General features: G+C 36.9%; 1 protein-coding gene across 2 annotated transcripts; it reads left to right on the top strand.

Annotated features, from left to right (window-relative positions):
* The first annotated feature begins 3,306 nt into the window (after window positions 1–3,306).
* On the top strand, window positions 3,307–20,953 carry DNAAF1 (dynein axonemal assembly factor 1). Of its 2 annotated transcripts, none has more exons than XM_072422867.1 (13): window positions 3,307–3,352; window positions 3,458–3,569; window positions 8,480–8,564; window positions 9,996–10,087; window positions 10,902–11,123; window positions 12,033–12,199; window positions 13,574–13,695; window positions 14,648–14,814; window positions 15,637–15,936; window positions 16,600–16,706; window positions 17,159–17,221; window positions 18,380–18,707; window positions 19,338–20,953. In XM_072422867.1, the coding sequence occupies exons 2-13, from the start codon at window positions 3,467–3,469 to the stop codon at window positions 19,427–19,429; spliced, it is 1,848 nt and encodes a 615-aa protein (XP_072278968.1). In that variant the 5' UTR covers window positions 3,307–3,352; window positions 3,458–3,466; the 3' UTR covers window positions 19,430–20,953. The 2 variants fall into 2 exon arrangements, with proteins under 2 accessions (XP_072278968.1, XP_072278967.1); XM_072422866.1 differs by having other exon boundaries at window positions 18,377–18,707.
* Window positions 20,954–21,885: the final 932 nt, after the last annotated feature.

Here is a 21,885-nt window from a genome sequence, read left to right as displayed (position 1 = left end):
GTAATGCTTACCTATTATTTTTTCCTCTACTGGTGACTCAAGCGACCGAATTTACACTGCTTTCCAGCTGTCCAGATGTGTCAGGCTCTAGCGTTTGAGTGTTTACGATGATCTTTTCCTCAGCTCTAAAACAGTAGTTTTTTTAGTAAACATTTCTAAAATGAACTAGGTGACAACAATGATGAAGAGTTTGAAATTGAAGAGGACTCTGTTCGTAAGGGATTTGATCAGCATGAGTTGAGTGAATTGGCTCGTGATTTGGGACTATCAAAGAAGGCTTCAGAACTCCTAGCATCAAGACTGTGTGAGAAAAACTTACTTGAACAAAGAATTGTACTTTCAAACCAGAGAAATTGCATTTCTGCAGTACTTTAGAACTGACAGTGGCTTTGTGTATTGCCATACCATACCTGGTTTAATGGAGGAATTGGGAATTCCAATCTATAACTCAACCTAATGGTGACTTTTTATTGATAGCTCAAAGCAGAGCTTAAAGTGTGTCCTCCTTCACAATGGCAATATATTTGTGTCAGTCCCAATTGGCCATTCAGTTTTTCTTTATAAAGAATATGCAGACATAAAGAGAGTCATTGAGTTGTTGGAATATCACCAACACTATTGGGTTGTCTGTGTTAACCTTAAAATGCTATTTTTCCTTCTTGGTCAGCAACGCTTATACACCAAGTATCTCTGTTATCTGTGCATGTGGGACAGCAGAGCTCATGAGAAGCATTGGATGGAAAGGAATTGGCCTCCGGGATCTGCCCTAAAACAAGGTGATCCAAACATTCTACATAAGCCACTTGTTGATAGAAAGTATATTACATTCCCGCCTCTGCACATGAAACTAGGTCTGATGAAGCAGTTCATTAAAGCTTTGCCAACTGAAGGAGACTGTTTCAAGTACCTCATTTTGGCATTTCCTAGACTGTCATTTGAAAAAATAAAGGCCGGTGTGTTTTATCAGGACAATGTCAGAAGTCAAAAAGAATGCCTGGTTATCATTCAATACCATTGTCAAGGAATTTCTTGGAAACACACAAGCAAATAATTACACAGAAATTGTCCAGAAACTCTTTGAGAGCTTCAAAATGCTTAGTTGCAATATGAGAATCAAGGTGCATTTTCAGCATAGCCATCTTTCTAACTTCCCGGAAAACCTTGGTGCAGTCGGTGATGAGCAAGGTGTCACAAACCTATGTCTAAACGAACCTTATTGCACATGCTTAGTTTGCACCGCACTTCGAACATGCTCAGTGCGTATCCCTACTCTGCACATGCCAAGTGCAAGCTCCAATCATAGACTAGGACGGCACTATATGAAGGCTCTATGATTTCTTTCCAGTGCGAATTGATCATGACAACTTCCTGATTCCTGGTTCCTGCTCCTGATTCCTGGTTCCTGCTCCCGATTCCTGCTCCTGGTTCCCGCTCCTGATTCTTGGTTTCTGCTCCTGATTCTTGGTTCCTGCTCCTCGCTACATGTATGACTTCCAAGGTTTGTCTGCAATCTATTTTCACCACTGTTATCAGCAAAGTCATTGGACATTTACAAGCATTGTTATTTGCCCAGTGAAACTAAAGGGACATTTACCCATTACCCTATACATTTGTGTGTGATCTCCTGGTAATCACCGTCAAGATTCCCTCAAACAGAGCTCTCCTTTCTGAAGGCTGACACAAAGTGAACAATTCCACCAAGATTTGAAGGGCATGGTAGGATGGTATCAGGGTAGATGGGATGCACATATGATAGCTGACTAATATTGGAGCATCCGGCAGGATTGTCCTAACACTGAACACTCCAGGAAAAGCTACAAGTGTAAATGTTTACCTTAACCGCTTACCCGATTAGTTTCCAAATGTTTTAATGTAAAAAAAAATGTCATAGGGTAACAATAAATCCTTTGTATGAACAAAAGAAATTGAAATAAACAGTACATTCAATTTTTCATTTCATTATTTTTTAATTTCATGTAAAATTTGTATGTTGTTTGTATGTTGACAAAAATGGCACCCTAAATTCAGGTTTACATTTTGGTGGCACAGTAATGTCTGCATGATGGCCCACATTACATTATGATAGCCCATTCATTATTGCGGTAAACAACTTGTGGTAAACAACTCAAACTTGGAAAAGGTTTTTTTTTTACTAAACATCTAAGATATTTAGAAGTTCCCTGAATCTACAATGTTTTCTTTTAGATAGATATTAAAAACCTGTTTTGTGCATTTAAGAACAATCTACTAAGCCAGAGGTTCCCAACCCCCAGTCGGTCTGACAGATGGGCTGTGGCTCTGGCCTGCGCACCCCCCAGTGGGGTCAGGAGAAGGACCACGCTGGGGGGGAATGCACTGGCTAGAGCCACGGACCATTTCCCTGTACCAATCACAGGCCGAGGGTGGGTTGTGTCCAGAGACACAGGCTTAGACTTGCGATGCGAGAGTTGGTGGGCTCTGACATCATGACGTCACTATAGGGGAAGTTTCTTCCCCTTTGAGAGACACACAGCTCCCCACACAGCACTTGGCGGTCCGCTAGCTGCAAAAGTTTGGGGACCACTGTACTAAGCTATCTAGAAGTAGCTCCTGAGAAAGTCTGTTTTTTTTACAGCTCTATATTTGTGGTAAAGCCCTTCTGTATGTGGATGTAGCATTCACCCCTAAGGGGAGACGTGATTCTCTTCCGGATTCTTATTTCCTGTACCGCTACTAACATCAATACGCTGACAGGTGATATTATATTTTATGGATGACATACGATTTATTAAGCGTCAAAATAAATGCTGAACCCACATGGCTTTTTTTCATGACTTTTTCTTTTCAGACCATATGAGGTAATTTCGGTAGAACTATATATTTTAGCTTTAGGCAGAACTGTTCAAATAAAAAATTGTGACATCGCTTAAATCCATAAAACCGGGTAATAATAGCAGTGCCCATTGGAGCGACAGCATTTGGGTGTATTTAAAAAAAATGCAAACAGGCAAGTACGTTTACTTGATTGAAGAAGAGACTTTGCCTGTCACTTCAGCAATACAGCAACCTGCCTGCTCACCATTTTCTATTTGTAATATTTAGTTCCACTTTCGGTATTTAAATAGTATTTTTTATTCTAAAGTGTAACAGACAAAAATAAAGGACAGTTAAGAAGGCGAATGGCATTTTGGGGAGGGAAGGTGACACCAAATGATTGTTCCCGCTCTTCTTAAACTGTGAGGTATTGCAGAGTTTCCGGCGAAGAAGGAGGGCGTGTCCTAGCCGCGGAGGATTCTGGGTCTGAACGTTCTTGTTTCCATAGTAACATAGACGCGCTGCTCTCCCTGGACGTTGTACAGTATCGCTGGAAGTGGTAAATGGCTGGGTTTTGTGTGTTTTATGTAACTATTTCTCGTCTATTACTCAAAGCAAGATATTTGTTTCCAATGAGGTCAATGCGCTCTTGTTCGGTTTACAGGCACCAACAATGCAGCTGTGTGCAGGAGAGTGTAATGAAGGGGTAAGGGGGGAGAACACCGGACCGGTGCTCGGTGGGGAGAGCCAGCAGTCTGTACAGGAGGTCGCTTCAGGTAAGGTGTAGCAGCCGTACTCTCCAGTATTCCCAGTGCATGCTGATATTTGTAGTCCGTCTGATTTGCCTGAGACAAATGGCCCAAATACTTATTTCCTTTACCAGGACAGAACATAGTACAGGACAGGTGAAATAAACACAGAAAGCAGATATATGCATTGTGTATTTAATTTGTTAGGTGCAGTATGGTTTGTTTAAGCCCAAACTTAAAGCATATCTAAACTCAGAATTTTCACTTTATACAAAAGGAGAGATAACCCCTTTTAGGTAATGGTAAAATTCTGTTTTTTTGTGCAACACATTTAAAAAAAAAAAAAGGGTTCAGCACCACCCCCTACTGGGAGCACAAAGCCTCCTGGGATACCTGGGTCACGCATCCTAGGAGGCTCTTGGGTGCTCCTTGCACATGCCCGAGCATCTCAGGCATGCGCAGAAGGAGCTCTTTGCCACAAGGGAAAAAAATTGCCGATGCACATGTGCAGTGAGATCGGCAAGTTTTTCCACATCTACGTCACCTGATCTTGCGCCTGGGTCGGGTGACAAATGAACAAGAACCCAGAAGGAGAGGAAAAGATGGTGGCCCCCAGAGCGCCAGCCTGAAGACGCATGCTGGGACGGGACCCTATGGAAGAGACCTCTGGACCAATCGACTGTGCTGTGGGATTGAAGGTAAGTGTATTTTGTTTTGGGGGACTTTTGAGTTTAATTCCTCTTTAAAGTGAATCTAAAGTTACACTTTCAAAATTTGACATCAGAATTACTGTGGACAGGGGCAGGCGATGTACCTTCTGCCATAAATATTCCTACCTGCCTGATCGCTACCCAGCTCTCAAAATATGCTGAGCTCCACATGCACAACTCAGCATAGTTTGCCAGGGATACACAGCAATCCCAGTTTACCCTGCAGGTGATGTTAGAATTACATCGTCCTAGATCAGCCTATTAAGATGGCCAAAGTTTGGAATGCAGAATTGATGTTGCCAGCACTCACTAGAATGATATTAGGTAAGTATCCCCAGGGTTTAGTTCGGCTTTAAATCAGCTACAGATACATCAATGCTAAAGGCCACAAGATGAATAATAAACCCGTCTACTTCCAGCATTACAGAATAAGGATCCTTGGTCTCAGTGTGGAAGCAGTGGTCTCTCTGCAATGGTGTTACATATTGCCAATTTACTCAGAGTTAAAGCTCATGCTCCTTTCTGCTAAAAAGTTTTAGTTCTTACTCTGCATGGGGTGTCCTGGACTTTTACAGAAAGACCACTGTTTCCACACAAAGAGCAAGGGTCTTTTTATGAAGCATGGTGTAAGTGACGGGCTGGGGCTAATACCTAAAATGAGCAGGCTGTAAAGGATTTGGACTTCTTTACAGTTGAGAACCTGTTACAAATTATACAGGTAGAATGCAGGACCATCAAAGTTTAAAGTAGAGCTTTATATTGTCATTTCCTTTATATTGTCATTTGTCAGCCATTGTCATTTCCTGATCTCTTTTCTCACCGGCAGACACTGGGAGACAAATTAAACCCAAGACAAGCAGAATAAAGATGATCAAACTTTGCAAATATATATAGTTTCCTCTTCCACCAATACGCAGGAAGTATATTTGTTTTTGCCATTATCGCTTTCAATAAACCCTTTTAGGAAGGCAATTAAATAATGGAGCACCTATGACAGATAATATATTTTTCAGGCCATGTAGATACGTAGAATAACTGTCGCTGGAAACACACAAATGGGATAACTGTCACTGGAAACTCACACATAGGTTAGCTACCGATCTTTCTTGATCATTTCCAGTGACAGTTGACTTACCGAGAATTGTACACGTAGTACCGTTCTGTTTTATGAGGAGAGAGGAGGATGAACAAGTGGAGTCACTGCTGTTCTCTCCTCTGTTGAAAAGCACAGAGGTTGCTCCCAATCCATTGTTCATTTATCCACAGAACGAATGAATAAATGATGTTGGGGGACTGCTGCATAAATGTCAGACAACTAAAATTTGGGGTGTGTACTAAGCCTTACAGTGATGCTGGGTCACTTTTCATATTTATTGCTTGCGTTTCTGTACTAGAACACCAATTATAGCTATATGAAAGGGTCTCTCTTTCCTTCTTGCAATTTTAATTTATTAGATTTTATATTGATAATTTCTATCTTAATAACACATTTTTTATATATAATACATATTTATAATCATAATATTGAAACACCCTGTGCATGCAGCATAGGTTATGAAAATACGCAAAAGGTTGGGGAAACCGGTCTCTAGCTTTGAAATTCTTTAACACATGTCAAAAACAAAATGTTGATTTTGGTGGCCCTGGAAGGCCTGACAATCTAAAAAATCTACTTCTTGACACGCAATATTGAGAGGTGTGCAGTCATTCACCTACACAAGTATTGAAGAAATCCACTGACGTGAATAAACAAAGTACTAAAGAGACTTTACAGATGGCTACTATGTAAGCCAGGACATATTTCACAAAAGCTTATACATTCCAGGTGCATTAAAACTAGTTCTGTTCAGATGTAAGTAGATTAACACACTGTCCCACATGCCCCATCAACAAGCCATTGAAGCCTAGATGCCCAGGGTAAATTTAGCCTAAATAGTATACAAAAATAAGGGCATATAGGTACATAATACATAAGGGCCTGTAAGTCTTTTATTTTTTTTTTCAATATACCTAAATCAAGCAGAGTAGACAATACAAAGGAACAGAAATTATCTTGTAAACAACAGATAATAAAAGAAAAACATAAATTAACATCTTTGATTAGAAAAAACTCATAGAGTCCTTACTTATCATGGTTGTTACAAGCGGTAACTGACACCGAAAAATTAAGAATTTACCATTCCACATTATTTTAATACAAACACTGCTCTAATTTTTAAATAACACCTGCACCCTGAAAGTAATCTCTATGTTGGGAACCACTGTGGTTTGTTTCTGTTTCCCAGTTAGTGCGTGGGAGTAAGTGCGTCAGTTGAGACTAACATGTAGCCGCCATGCTTCATACAGAGGAAATTTTACTTACTTTGGGCTGCAAGTAGCTGATTTTATTATTACATTACAAGTATAACTCCAGCCAAACCATTTAATTTAACTTGAAGACGTGAGAAAGAAGCATGGGAAGATCAGTGAAAAAAGGACACAAACACCTGTGACAATTACAATCATTTTATAGTAGAGAAGAAGGTTTTGAACTATTGTCAGCATTTTATTCATAAATTCTTGCATCATTGTCTTTCTGCTTCCAGTCCTAGCTGTGTGTTTCAGGCAGAATAGAAATTAGGGGAATTAATATGGTCACAGCATAATAAATCTGTCAGCATAATCTCCACAGAGGTACATATACTTTATTTAAAACCAAACAGCAGTTATACTTCTTCTCTACAGTATAAAATGTAGAAAATGTGGCTGGAGTTGGGATCATTTTAATTGACTTTGGAAAGCTAATAAAAACACTGGAAGGTAAATACTTACCTGGCTGCACATACCAGTCAGATGTGTCGTTTGGGAAATTTAGGACATGTTACTGTATTTGTACTTTAACATACAAATATAATTAATTTGCTGGTCCATGAGATGATTTTATATCAATTAAAGGGGCCGTTTCCTTTCGGCTTCAACCTGTCCTATGGGCTTGTTGACTTTTAGAACCTCTCACAGAAACCCAAAGCCTTTTTATATTCACAAAATCACTCCGAAAGTAGTCAAATTCCGCATAAATGATAAAACCGGTCTGGAGATTTTAAAGAACAGTTGGGTATGGATTCCGAATCCATCTATACAGTTCGTAAATGTGTAATGAACACAACGTCCGTTTTTTTCCATTTTTTTATTTATTAGTAATTGTAAGGGAAAGTAGACAAATATAGTACAAAATATAAAGGAACAGAAGGGAGTCACATTTTTAAAGGGTACGTGTACCTTTGCTGAAAAAAACAGAGTACTGTACAGATTTGCCATATCTAAACCCTAAATAAATCATAGTATTAAGTTAAAAGTAATCCAGAGTGTGCTCTGCATGATACAGATACATATTCTCATTCATCCAGGGGTTAGCCATTACCAGTAGGGTTAAATAAGCATTATAATGGGCATTCCTAATTAATGTTTGATTGATATATTGATCAAATATTGGTTGGAAATGCCAAAGTTTGCAATAAATTTATGTTTGATTCACAATTGTTATCAAATCCCTTGTCATCTGATTGAAACATTGATTATTGTATGGCCACAGTAAAGCTCACAATACATATTCTATTCTGACTGTAAAATCTCATTTAGGTCTTCTGAAAGTTATTTAGTTCAAGGGCTAGTCTGACTGGTGACAGATTAATTGTATAGTTTAGTTAGGTGCTCATATTACAAGTTAAATAAATTTACAGTTGATTTTACAAAATATTAAACAATTAGAATACAACATAAATGGTTAGTTTAATTTTAAGATTAGATCATTTAGATTGTGTCGCTTGCAGTTATCAGTTTTTCTCCATAGCCCTTTTTAGCTGGGCACACCACCGGCACTTTTCAGTAACCACCCCGCTGTTTTTGGGTAGTTACTGAAAAGTTGGGTCTTCACCCGCCTACATCTTCTTCCCACTCAGCTTAAAAAAACTTCTAGGGAGAATACTGAGTTATGTTCCACGTAGACAGAATGGGTCTGATTTACTAAAGCTCTCCAAGGTAAACCTGGAATCCAGTCTTGGAAAGCTTTAAAAATCAGGGCCAATGATGCAAGGTCAAGGGATGGGCACTTCTGTTGTAGAGAGATCAGATAGGATTCTCCTATTATATGCTCAAGAAAAGCATAGAACAACCATTTTCTTTATTGCTGTTCCAAATGTTTGTGAGAATAATATTAGAAATTTACATATATCATTCTATTTTTTTTAGCTAACAGAACAGAATGTGGTGATCAGATTTTAGAAAAAACATCAGCACAATACAAGGTGGAGAAAGATAAGGACAGTGGCCCCAGGTAATTAAGATACATCATGTCAAAGATATATCTTCATTCTGTTATGTATATGTCCTGCTCAGGAAAGCTGCCCACTGAGAGAAAAGTCACATAGTTTGGCTGTTTACACTGAGATGATGAATAACCATTTGATTGTAGTTCTCTTTTTGGAGCTGGAGGATTTTCAGATGTTGGTCAGCTTGGGAGAAGGTCCATTGATCAATATACTTGCAACGCTTGCATACTTGCAACGCTTTGTGGGTGAACTTTCTTTTCCTTTTCTTTCTTTCCACAGTCGGCTGCTAATTTATCTTTTAGGCAGGGTTAGTTTAGTTAGGTGTTAACCAAATAACCTCATATAGCCTCATATGACACTAGTATTTATGCCATTCATATTTTGGCTGAAGTCCTTGGTCACTGCAGCTGCCAACTACCTGTATTGTTATTATTATTTTTATTATTCTTCAGGATTTATATAGCGCCAACATATTACGCAGCACCGTACATTAAATAGAGGTTGCAAATGACAGACTAGTGCAAACAGTGACAGAGGAGGGGAAGAGGAGCCTGCCCAGAAAGAAAAGCTTACAATCTAGGAGGTAGGGGAAGTCTCACACAATAGGAGGGGAGATTTGGAGTGGTGTGAAGTAGTGAGAGTTTTAAGGAACAAAAGAAGATGGGTAGGCAAGTTTGAAAAGATGGGTTTTGAGTGCTCTAGCCCAGGGGGTGGCAAAACTTTACATATATTGAGAAAAAGTGTTTTTGTTTTTTTGGGGGTTTTTTGAAAGGGGAGTACTCCTCTTCCTTCAAGGTAGTGAAGACTGAAGTGTAAGCCTGCAGCCCCTTGGGATATCTATGTCCCCCAACCTCCTGGACTTCTTCAGATGCAGGCCGGACATCAGGCACTGCCATCTTCTTGTGTCATCACCCAAGCTCAACACATTTTTTATTTTTACATTTGAGGAAAGAGGCTACCCTGAAATGTAAAAATAAGTGCCAATCTCACTTTCTAAAGTGTTGCTAAAGGAAGCTAAATAATCGATACATTGTATATTTGTTGCAGATCAGAGAACTTAGGGCAGTTTTTATCAACCTGGGTTCCTCCAGAGGTTGCTAGGGTTCTTGAACAGTTTACAAACAGCAATGAACAGTTTAAAACCGTCGGTCAGTTTAACTGGTACCAATGACTCTCAGGTCAGTTATTCCTACTGACTATCTGAAGACCTAAAATTTGTTGCAAGGAGTTCCTATGTTAAAAAAGTTGAGAAACGCTGCCTTAGGGCATTAAAATCTAAATGTTATTTGGATTCCATAGGGCTTTTTTTATATAAATGCAGTTTTTTGCATATAACTAATATTTATCTATTTATCTAATATACACATTATTTTAATACAATTCTTTTATTAAGGTATTGACATGTTTTATTGATTTTGTTCCTGTTCTTGACTTAGGTTAACCAAAAAGTATCTGAGAGATCTATGCAAGCAACACAAGCTGTATACAACTCCATATTTAAATGACACTCTATATTTACATTATAAAGGTATTTAATATAAGTAATCAAGGTATTTAATATTTCTGAAGCATGCTTTTTTTATTAGCAAGTACAGTATTCCAATAGTGAAAAGCTCTGATTCAAAGAAGTGTATGTAGGGGAGATAAGGGAATAATATATGCAGGGTCTTGGGAAAGGAGTAAGCTTGGTTCAGCTAAAGGTCACAAGTGATGGTTTTTACATACAGTGGGAGCTTTTGTTGATGAAATGCAGTTTACTTTTAAGTGCTAAAAGCTTGGCTATAAAATCAATTTTTTATCATTTTGTGAAAATCCTTTACAGTTTCTTCACGATTCTTTCGTGCAGTCGACTATTTCCTGGCCTGCATTTGACCTTCATTTTAAGCTGCTTCAGCAACCTAAATTAACCTTCTCATTGACTTGACATTTACTAGTTCGGATCCAAGCAAAAGCGACCACTACACCGTTTACCTAGTATTTGGATTTAAAAGGTCTTCTCCATCTATCATAGCTCATTTATTATTGGTCAATGCCATAACCCACTTTCCGGTATCCTCATGGATTCACACATTAGAGGCCAGTCTAACTCGAGTTATCATCAGGGTAGTCTTTGCAGTGAAATCATAGAAAAGAGGAGGGACCCTGTGGACTCATTACATGACTGATGAGTTGGAAAACTGGGAGGCAGTGGGGGGGGGTGGAATTTGGCTATTAATTTCACTATTTTGCACTACTTCTAGACAAACTTTAGTAAATGTATATATTGCTTTGTTAAATGTACATTGAACCTTTTCTTTTATGTATAAATTTAAAATATTTTTTCCCTCTTTTTACTGTTTTAGGATTTTTGCGTATTGAGAATCTTGAGGATTATACTGGTTTGAAGTGTCTTTGGCTGGAATGTAATGGTCTTCAGAAGATAGAGAACCTAGATGCTCAGATAGAGCTACGCTGCCTCTTCTTACACCAAAACCTTATTAATAAAATAGAGAATCTTGAGCATCTGCAGAAACTTGACTCACTTAACCTCTCGAACAACTACATCAGGACAATAGAGAACCTATGTAAGTAACTTCAAGAAATGTAAATACTAATAAAACTAAAAAATGGTGCGTTGATTAGTCCATGCTAAATAAAGATAGAGTTGGATTTAAACTGACTTTATATGCATCTGTGCATAACCACTTCCTATCAAAATCTTACACAACAAATTAGACAAATACACTTGTTTGATATTACAATGTGATTACCTTGTACAGGCTGATATGTGGTGACTATATCCTTGTCTTTTCTATAACTGTGCCCCTGCATTGTCACCCTGTTACACACTTCCCCAATGTGAGAATAGAGGAGACTATTCCAGATATATTTCTCCCAAAGGAAGGTAATATATCCGGTGCTGGAGCAAGAAACTGTAGAAAGGAAGTGACTGCAAGAAAGCTAGAGTACATTAGCAGTGCTGAAATGAAAAAGGTGTAAACAGTATATTATTATTATTATTATTAATAATAATAAAAATAATAATCCTGTTATTATAAAACATGATAATGTTTTGAGACACAGAACCTCATTTGTTAAAGTTCTCCAAGGCTGTCCAGAATACACTTTCATAAATAAAGTTGGGTGATCCAGCAAACGTGGAATGTTTTAAATCCTGAAACAGATACATTCCAGGTTCACTGGAACAGGAACTGGAATCCTGAAACAGATACATTCCAGAATCACCCAGCTTCACTGATGAAAGTGTATTCCGTGCAGTCACGGAGAGCTTTAATAAATAAGGCCCACAAAGAGATTTACCAGACTAAATGTAAACCAGTATGGGTTTGGATATACTTTAATTACGGCAGTGAAAAAGTGTCAAGGGTGAAGTTAGAGCTATAAAAACATATAATACATATTGATTAAACTTAGAGATGAAAATATTTGAAGTATGTTGTAAATTTAAAAGCCTTTTTGTATTTGTATTACAGCTTGTCTCCCAGCTTTGTCAACCTTGCAGATTGCACACAACCACTTACAAACAGTGGAAGATGTACAGCACCTTCAGGAATGCCACAATATCAGTGTTCTGGATCTATCCTATAATAAACTGGATGATCCTGCTGTGATTGATGTCCTTGAGAAAATGCAAAACCTGGTATGGAAGTAATAGCTATCATAAATAAAGCTCAGTTTCCATGTATGTGATTACTATTGCACAACTGCATAGATGTGGTGTCTAAAAAACCTGCTTCATTCTGTGATTTCTTCCTCTGACTCCAACATCAATACTCCTGTATAGGTTTTAAGTGGAAAATGTGCCTTTCTCCAAGCATGAACTTGTGGTGAATCAATCACTATTTGAAACACATGCACCTGAAATATTGTATTTAAGTTTAACCATTTTGCTGCCAATGACTTATCTTCATGTCATAGCTTTTGAGATTGCCACCTTTCAAGGCTGCTTGCCTCTCTAGCTTCCCCTGGGAGCCTTAAACAACGATAAATAGCATCAGGGGGCCATCACAGATGGCATAATTGCTAGCATGCTCAACTCTGCAGGGCCTAGGTTTGAATCTGGGTTTGGACATTATCTGCAATTAAATTGCATTTTGTTCCTCTGGTTGTGTGGGTTTCCTCTGAGAACCTCCTTAGTACTTGTGAAAAATTTGCAGCATAAATAAAGTGCAAAGAGCTGCCAGCTGCTGGGCATGGTATGAAGGTAATGATGCATATGACTGCATAGGAATAGTAATAAACTCTAATTTATTCTCTAATGTCTTCTGCAGACTGTAAATCAAAAAAGTGTCTAAACTCTGAATGCAAAGCAGGGCAAACATTTGATCAAACAGTCTTTGATTTATTATCTAAATCAGAGGGCAGAGAAAGATTTATCTGCCTAATGCTATCACATAGTGTATATCCAGTTGGCCTACCTACAACCTTTACACCCAGCAGTAAATTGGTCAAAACTGAGGTAGGATACACGTGTAGGCTTCTGATTGGGCCATGTGAGTCAAGTACAAATCGGCTGGATTATTTGTCTGACCCTTTTGCAGTCACTATCAAAAATTAATCGTTGGTACAAGCGTTTTCCAATCAACAAACTATCCTATGAACCTATGTTGTGCAGTTTAAGTTGCCTTCAGCACTCTGATACCCAAAGCTTATAACTTGTAACCTGGGGTCACTGAGAAACATTATATGTATAATTCTTGAAATTGGTTAGTTGATAATGCAAATTGCAACTCCTACATTTTAAAATTATAGATTGTACACACATGGAAACCTGGTTAATAAATGTTAACTCTTCTAAGTTATACCATATGATCGGGTGTTTCATGATTTATAGTCGCGGGTAAAATAGGTATACCCATTTTGTCGTATCCCTTTTTCTCAACACAACCAATGTTGGTACATTTAAGATTTCTGACTAAATTGTAGCTAAATAACCTTGAAGAATAATTTGATTTTTTTAAGTTTTCACACGTGGTTTGTCACAATTGTAATCTCTGCTTGCATTTATTTGTAGCATGTCCTGAATCTATTGGGAAATGGACTCATTAAGAATATACCCAATTATAGAAAAGTAATCACAGTTCGCCTTAAAGGACTAACTTACCTGGATGACAGACCAGTGTTTCCTAAAGACAGGTATAAATGCTGAAATGTGCCCAAACATTTGTTTTTCCACAATAATCTGCTCCCTGTTATTCATTTCTATGTTAAAAAGGGATTACTACTTTGTCCTGGAATATTATGGCATCACAGTAATACAGATGTACTGTAGTGTAAAAACTTATGACATATTGTAAATATTTGTTTACTAAAAATGGATTAAACTCATGAAAATTTTGGTTTAAAGAAAACCTTTCATGAAAGTCCTGCTACTTGTAGGCCTTCTTCATGTCTTAAAAAAAAATAGGTAAATCACCCAGCTTCACTGCCGCCTCCTGTGAAAGGTGGGGAATCATAAATATTGTAAAAATACACTTTACTGCACTATGCTAACATGCATTTTTGTAAGGTGTACAATCTTTAGTTTTCCAAAGATCCCTCCAAGCAGCCTGAATCTGAGGTCTTACCATTTTTTTCGGCTACATCCATTTTTCTCAGCAAAAACAATGCTTAAACCCTGTTTATTTTACATATATAAATGCAGCTGCACAAGTGAGAACCAGGACTGTAAAGTAACCTATAAAGTATGCATGTAGGCAGCAGATAAAGGAAATGTGTGCTGTTGTCTTTGAGTCATACAAAGGATCTGTTGGTAATTCATTGTTGTCCACCCTAAATCTGAGGTATGATTTCAGGTACACTTTTGGACCGGAACCAAGTTACCCAAAGCAACTGAAGTTTATTGGTTTGTCCTACTGGGGTTTTTGCTATGACTTTTCTACTTGCAACCAAATATGATTGTAAAGTGCATCAACCTGAATTTCTGTTTTTTGAGCATTAAAAAAGAGGCCTAGACTACCATTTTTGGCATTAGACTAAATACAATGGCTATTTTCATTTGTAAACTTGAAAAAGCTGCATTGACCTTTCCTTTACACCAATAACTTGTGTGCTGAAAAGTGAAATACTTGCGTGTTTGCCCTTGCAGAGCTTGTGCGGAGGCTTGGGCTAAAGGTGGAAGAGAGGCTGAGGCAGAAGAAAGAGAAAAATGGGAAAACAGAGAGAGAAAGAAGATCCAAGACAGTATTGATGCTTTATCTGAAATCAAAAGGAGAGCAGAAGAAAATATGAAAAGAAAAGAGAATGAACACAAAGGTAATGGATTAAGTAAAATGTGTCACTGTGTATAAAACCTCATCTTGAATTTCAGTGAATTGCACATTATATTGTATACAGTTTTTTATGTACAACATTAGGAGCTAAAAAGATACAGATTTGTATTTTTTTTCTACGTCAAATGAACATGAAATATTATATATAAATATTTTGGAGTATTATTTGCAGGTGTGCCTTTAACACCTTGTTAACAATTTCACGTAGCTCATATTTTGTATTGCTGATTGCTATGTTGAATATCGAACAGAATAACCAAAGCTCAAAATACACTCCCAGCTAAATGAAATGGCTGATGGAATACACCCCTCAGTGTATAATGAAGCAACGTGTACTTAGTTGTCAGTTTATAAAGTTTAAAATGCCATAAAAATGTTTCATGATCATAGCATGGGAAATGTTATTATATATTCAGGTAAATAAGAATTCGATAAAACTGTTAATCTAAAAAATTGTCTACAATACCATATACCCCTTCTAACTATAATTGCCTTTTATTTCTAATATTACCCAGTGTTTGCTAGGTATCTGCAATCATATGCTTACACATAATCGTGAGGACTGAAAACCAATAGAACAACGTGCAGTTTGCAGTTTCCAAAAGTATAAACAGTTCAACACAGAAAAAACAATATCCTGTAGACCAATATGTTTGAATTTTGCAATTTTACTTCGCCTAAATATAGGCCAGGAATTAAAAACTGACAAACAACAAGCCAGATACTATTTCTTTCTGGTGTTAATAGGTCTAGGTCCTCAAATTTGTTTTGTCTTTTTTAAAATATGTCCTAACTTACTGTTTAGATGAAATTCCCCCCGAGACTGCACCTTCTGAGGATGAGGTAAACCACTGTAGGAATGAAGAGTCACAGCAGAAAATCCAGAAGTTTGTTGAAGAGGCAATGGAGGCCTGCAATGAGTTGTATTCTGAGACCAACATTAAAGAGACACTTCAACCCAGGGGTCCACTTATACAGTTCATAGATGGAAATGAGAGAACAGATGATGACATTTATGAGCATACGAATCAAGAATCCCCTTCAGTTCCAGGCAAATTCTTATCTCAGGAGACACATTTAACAATCAACGAGGCAGCAAATCTGGGTAAGTTAATAGTCCACAGGGGGAAATCCTTACTATGAAGTTGGTAGGCATGAACCCTAAAATATGTTTTTTTTTTTATTACCAACACCTTGAGGTTGAATCTAATCTCAAAGCTCTCTTTGCTGAATGAGTATATAATATCCCACAAACATACTCCACTTTTTTGTAAATAGATACTTCAGAAGATTGTGGACGGCAATAAAGGTCAGGCAAAGTCCATTATATGCTTTACTGTTAAGGTAGCAAAAGTACTATGGTTAGGCATCAACAAATGTGTAGCCATAAAGTCTTTATTTTGCTGGACATCTGTTTAGTATTGTAGCTTCTTCTTTTATTTGATGGACTTGTCTCCTTCTTTGGGTCTTGAGGGTAGATAGTAGACCAGAAAGTGTAGACGGCATCAATAAATGTAAAAGAATGTAATTAGGTTATTACGATAGAGAGATATACTATACTGCCAGTTTCAGTTTGTTTTAAATACTACAAAGATAAAGTTATCCCTTATACTGCACGTCAGTATTAAGACTTGGATAACCAGTTTATGCTTTCCAATCAGCCCACAGGTCAGCATCTGTATATATGCTTAGCAAATAAAACAGTTGTTTAACTGGATAACACTTTTAAGATGTTTGATTCATTTGCTGTATAACACTTTCTCCATAGATTCATATAAAGACATGAACATGGAAGGCTCTTTGACTACACGGATGGTTGATTCTAAAGATATTGAATCAGTCTCTCTGAATGTCACAGAAAAACTCTACCTTGATGTAAGCTCAAATTGTTATATCTAATCTTTTCTATTTTAACTAACATATACAAAAAAAATTGTCCAGGTTGATTTATTATATTATTATATCCAACAGGCCACAATAAACTATGGAAATTACAAAAACAATCAACTAAAAACTCTGAGAAACTACATTTGAAAGACAATTGTGTTTATTGCAGAGACATTGGGTCTGATTTACCAATAGAGTTTAGGCTGCTATCTTATAAAAGAGATGCAACATTATTATTTTATTAGTTGAAAAAATGTGATGTTCCTACGTCCTGTAAGAAATCATTTTGGGTACCATAGGCTAATAACTTTTAGGTTGTTTGATTTAATGATTTTGGGAAGCTCATATGATGCTTCTTACAGTAATAACTGGGTTCCTGAATCTTAAAGCTTTGCATATAGCAGGTAAGAATAACAACTAACTATGTTTCTAAAATTTAGGATTTGCCTGATTTGGAAGATGTAGAAGTTGATGAACTCTTCGAAGACTTACAAAATAACAAGGTATACATGCTGTTTTAGTAAGAACTCTTTTTTTTTATTCATTTTAAATATTGCTTATGTGTCTAAAATAGTCATAGTTTTTGGCATTAAGCTTTTGCATCTAGGCAACATTGACTAATGAATAAAAATTAATGAATGAATGCTGTTAAGTGGTCAGTTTGTGCACACTAATGAGTGCTTAAGCTTGTACCTAATGCTTTTCCCTGGAACTGTAAGGGCCTGCAATGGCGGACTTCTGTTCGCTTTAGATGGGTTTGCATTTACACAATGCAATTGTCTATTTTTTGACGAGTCTGACGTATAGGAAATTATATTAACATGTATGAAAATGTTTTCATATATGTAATTTTCTTCCATTTTTTTAGTTTAGTTATTCAAATACTAGCAGCATTATCACTATTTGGTCAGTAGATGAAGTGGGAATGCACAGTATGGTTGATTGAATTTAGTAAGGATTTCACGTAACTATTTTCATATATCAGGGTAGGGTAGGCAGATTTTCATACACGTGAATTTGAAATTGTTTGAGAGAAAAAATGTCAAGATCACATTGTGACAGTATGCATGTATACAGCTGGTTTTTAGCATAAACCCCGTCTAAACTATAAATTCATTATAATAACACAACATATGTAGTAGCCTAAAAAATGCACACACCCTTTTACAAATGCAGCTGTGACAATTTGTAGAATGCTAGAGGTATGTAATGAGCACAGCTTTTATTTTGTCCAAAAGGCTCCATAAGGCTTTGCCATGTATATGTATACATACTGTAAGAATTATAGACTGACAATAAATAAGGGCATTAAAATGTAGAAGAGAAAAATAGAATTTTTTTTTAAAATGTGTTTTAATTTGCGTAGTAGTAATTTTAATGCTGTTGTCTAATATTCTGCATTTGGTAACTAAATCTCAGTTGACAGACTATGCTTTTATTCTCTGTGAATCAAAAGTACACATTACCCAATACTTTGGTAAAGATGACTAGACATTTCATAAGATGTAATATTTTTAGGGTAAGGGCAGCCCTTTATCAGTCATATATTTTTACCTGTTGTTCACAGTGGACTCCTGTCAAATGTACATGTTCACTTGCACAAAAGTGCACACTACCTCTACTTACTTTATTGTTTTACATTTCTATATCTTTTGTAGCAGACATATCGACCAAAGATTGAAGTGATATCCGGGGACAGTGATGACAGTGATGGTGAATGGGAGAAAAGTGATATGATTAAAGAAGTTTCTGAGAATGTAGAACAAATACATCCTGTGCTAAACATATTTAGCAAGCCTAGTAATGAACAACCCCTGAGAGTGAGTCATCAGCAAAAACACAGAGGGGACGAAACCAAACAGTTGAAACAAAGAGATGGACCACTTATTGAGGAGGTGAAGGACAGGCATGTGAAGGAGGAAAATATAGTGCAAGATAATACGATAGATTACAATCCTTGCATGGAATCCCTGGGTGCGCTAATTTCAGGTTAGTGTCGGAGTTTTTTTTATGTATTATTTATCTAATTTTGTATATGTAGTCTTTATTTTTTTACCTACTTTGTCAACACCACTAGAAGGCATTGATTGCTTTTTTTGCTCTTTGGAGTCTTGATAATGCCTTGTTTGTGTCTCTCTTGGGTTGTGTTTTGTTTTTTGTTTTTTAGATACTAGATCTGGGATAGTTGCTGCTTGTCTTAGATGCTTTATGCAGCCTATAAAGTACTTACAAGTTGCCTGAACAGATCCATTTTGTGGCAAAAGCACTCTTCGGTCTAACCTCCCCCCTTAGCCAGCATCTTTTTCCTAGAAGCCCTGAACACCCTAAAACCTCACCGATTTGCTTGTAAAGCTGGTTTCAGCCCTGATTGGGGGTAATGTGAATTTTGATTGTCTCATTCATCTCTTACAACCTTTTTTTTTTTTTTTACCTATATCATAAAATCTTAAAAAGTGTATCACATATATCATAAAAAGTGTTCACAATACAACTTTCTCAACAATACAATTTTCTTGCTAGGATCTGCTTCTGTAATGTCTCTGTTTGTCCATTATCTGACATGACATGAACAGGACTAATTTATGGGTCTTTTTACTAATATGCCTTTTTCTGCAATAGATGAAATCATTATGCATGACAGGACAATAGGACACTCCACCGTATCACCTAAATGTGAGGAATATGAAGACATTGAGTATGGATTGGATTGAGACAAAAAACATTGTTCATTACTTTCCCACTTTTACTGCACTGTTTCTTGACACCTTCCAGTTCCTGATTTGGAAGAACAGTCATGTCGCTTTACCCCATGTATTTTAATACCATGTTGGAGTTGTCCAGTATCCAGTATACTATGATCTCGGACTGTTTTCATTTTTCAGTGTCAGCATTTGTTTTGATTCTGCTTTAGGTTATACATAGTAAAAATACTCTAGGTTTGTTGACTTGTGTGTTTTTTTGCATTTATTACCATACAAAAGATCAAATTCTGGGTTGGTTTTACCAATAGCACAGTGCAAAGCCCAGAACAACAGATTATTGTTAGTGTTCCAGATCTAAATGCAATCATTTATTTAGAAATATTTATGTATTGTCGCGGACAATAACAACCGAGGTTAGTAATGTCCTTCTGTAGGTTTTCATCAATGGTTCTGCTTTAAGTTTTAATTTTAGAAAGCTATATAATAAGGTCTATACATTATGGAAAAAGCTCCCCAGCACAGTTACCAAATAGTAAAAATGAAAGAAATAATGTGTTCTATTCATTTGTAAAATGATTTAAAGCCCCACTGCCACAAATGGACACCTCTGCAAAATTTGGTTTATAGCTGTAGTCTAACTAAAACAAGTGGGATGCCTTGGATTTGGCCCATTCCTCCTCAAAGGTGAAGGTACAAAGCAGAATGCCAGCATAGTTCAATACTTTACATGGTGCAAATTTAAGGTGGCAACCACACCAATTAATTTATACCTAGTACATATAACATGTACCTGTGCAAGGTAGTTCACGGAACAATACAATACAAAAAGCCAACATATTACAGAGCTCTGTACATTGACATATTTACATTTAGTTAACCTGGTTTTGGGTGAAGATATACAAGATATTATTTGTATAATGCTTGACTTACCAGTTCCAAATGCACCATACAGTATACTTGTAGAGGATTTTTGAGCTTCTTTAGGTTAAATTTAATAAATAGTAAGTAAATGTGATCTGCATATTTGTTCTGGGTCACCAACTTAATAACCAGTGAAACTGGTTGTTGACTGTCGTAGCTACTATGTTGCCATCCCGACAGGATCCCATTTAAAGAGGAAGTAAACCTAAAAATGCCAAAAACAAGAAAAAAATCCACTTACCTTCAATCCCGCAGCACAGTCGATCAGTCCAGAGGTGTGTTCCGTCAGGTCCCACATCGTCCCGGCATCCGTCTCCATGCCGGCATGCTGGGCTCCGCCATCTTTGCCTCTTGATCCTGGTTCTTCCTATGTCACTCAACCCAGGCATTAGATTGGGTGACGTGGGTTGTAAAAAAACTTGCCAATCTCACTGCGCATGCACTTAAAAAAAAACAAACAAACAGACTTTTTACCTTACATAAAAGGCTTTTCTTCCCTTTTATGTAAAACAAAATTTCTGAGTTTAGGTACGCTTTAGTCAGTGTTAATTTGCTAGTAGAGGAAGTATATGTAAAGATTTATGTACACAACAGTGAGGGAAATAGTAAAAACTGTTCACAGTTCACAGCTTTTTTTCTTTAAGATGCCTGGCATGAAAAATATCACAATAGCATGTTCCTGGTTTCCATATTTAATTAAAAAAGAATATTGTTTTGTACCTTGGTGTGCAGTGTTTTGTTTTTTGCTGGTAAAGCTGTTCAGAGACTCCTATTGTTCTGTCTAGATTTTAAGCTCTTTTGTCAGGGTTCTTTTCTCTGCCTGATTGTTTGTATTTGTCAAATATGCTGGTTTGATATATCCAGTCCCTGTTTACTGTGCAGCGCTGCGTTATATGTTGGTGCTTTATTAATTAAAGTAAAATAAAAAAGGTTATCTATAATGCAATTTTTTATCATAGCCGATTGTTGATCAAACCCTAAACTCTGATCCCTTCTGTGCCTTTATGTTGACTGTGGAAACTCATTACAATGGTTAGTTGTAGGAGGAACTAGAATAAGGCTTTTGGTCACAATTTGCATAGCAGTGTGACTCGAAATACGTAAAACTTAAAACAACTCCCCAACTTTTAATTATAACTTTCTCTTGCTTTACCATACTAACCTTTCTAACAGTGAGTTCATGAAGTATAGGATTCATCAACGTTTACTGCATGCTATCACTGCTGTGCTGTGCAGAAAAACTAACACTAAAGGCTCAGTTCACAAAGTTAACTCACAGGGGTAAGAAATTCTTACCTTTGTTTTAAAGATTTGTGAATTGAGCCATTTCTGAGATGAAATACAGGTTCATTAAAGTTAATATTTGCTTTTGCTGGTAAAATATCTATTTAATGTAAGAAATTAGCTATTTATGTTGGCGAACTGAACATTTTGGAAAATGTTGAGAATCTGCACAAAGGTGGAGTTCAGGTAATTTAAAGGGTTTGATGGTCAAGTATCTCCCCTAGGTGGCATTAACAGACCAATAATGCATATAGGGGTGG

This window comes from Pyxicephalus adspersus, chromosome 9 (genome assembly GCF_032062135.1).
Source record: "Pyxicephalus adspersus chromosome 9, UCB_Pads_2.0, whole genome shotgun sequence".
Classification (NCBI taxonomy): domain Eukaryota; kingdom Metazoa; phylum Chordata; class Amphibia; order Anura; family Pyxicephalidae; genus Pyxicephalus; species Pyxicephalus adspersus.
Note: the sequence above shows the minus strand (reverse complement) of the source record. Positions and strands in the feature narration are given on the sequence as shown.

Bases quoted from the DNA above. Each gene is read 5' to 3' on its own strand.
- DNAAF1 (XM_072422866.1), top strand. From the start codon at position 3,467: ATGCAGCTGTGTGCAGGAGAGTGTAATGAAGGGGTAAGGGGGGAGAAC. The intron at 13,696-14,647 runs GTATAAATGCTG...TTGCCCTTGCAG, and splicing joins CCAGTGTTTCCTAAAGACAG to AGCTTGTGCGGAGGCTTGGG. The intron at 17,222-18,376 runs GTATACATGCTG...TATCTTTTGTAG, and splicing joins AAGACTTACAAAATAACAAG to CAGACATATCGACCAAAGAT.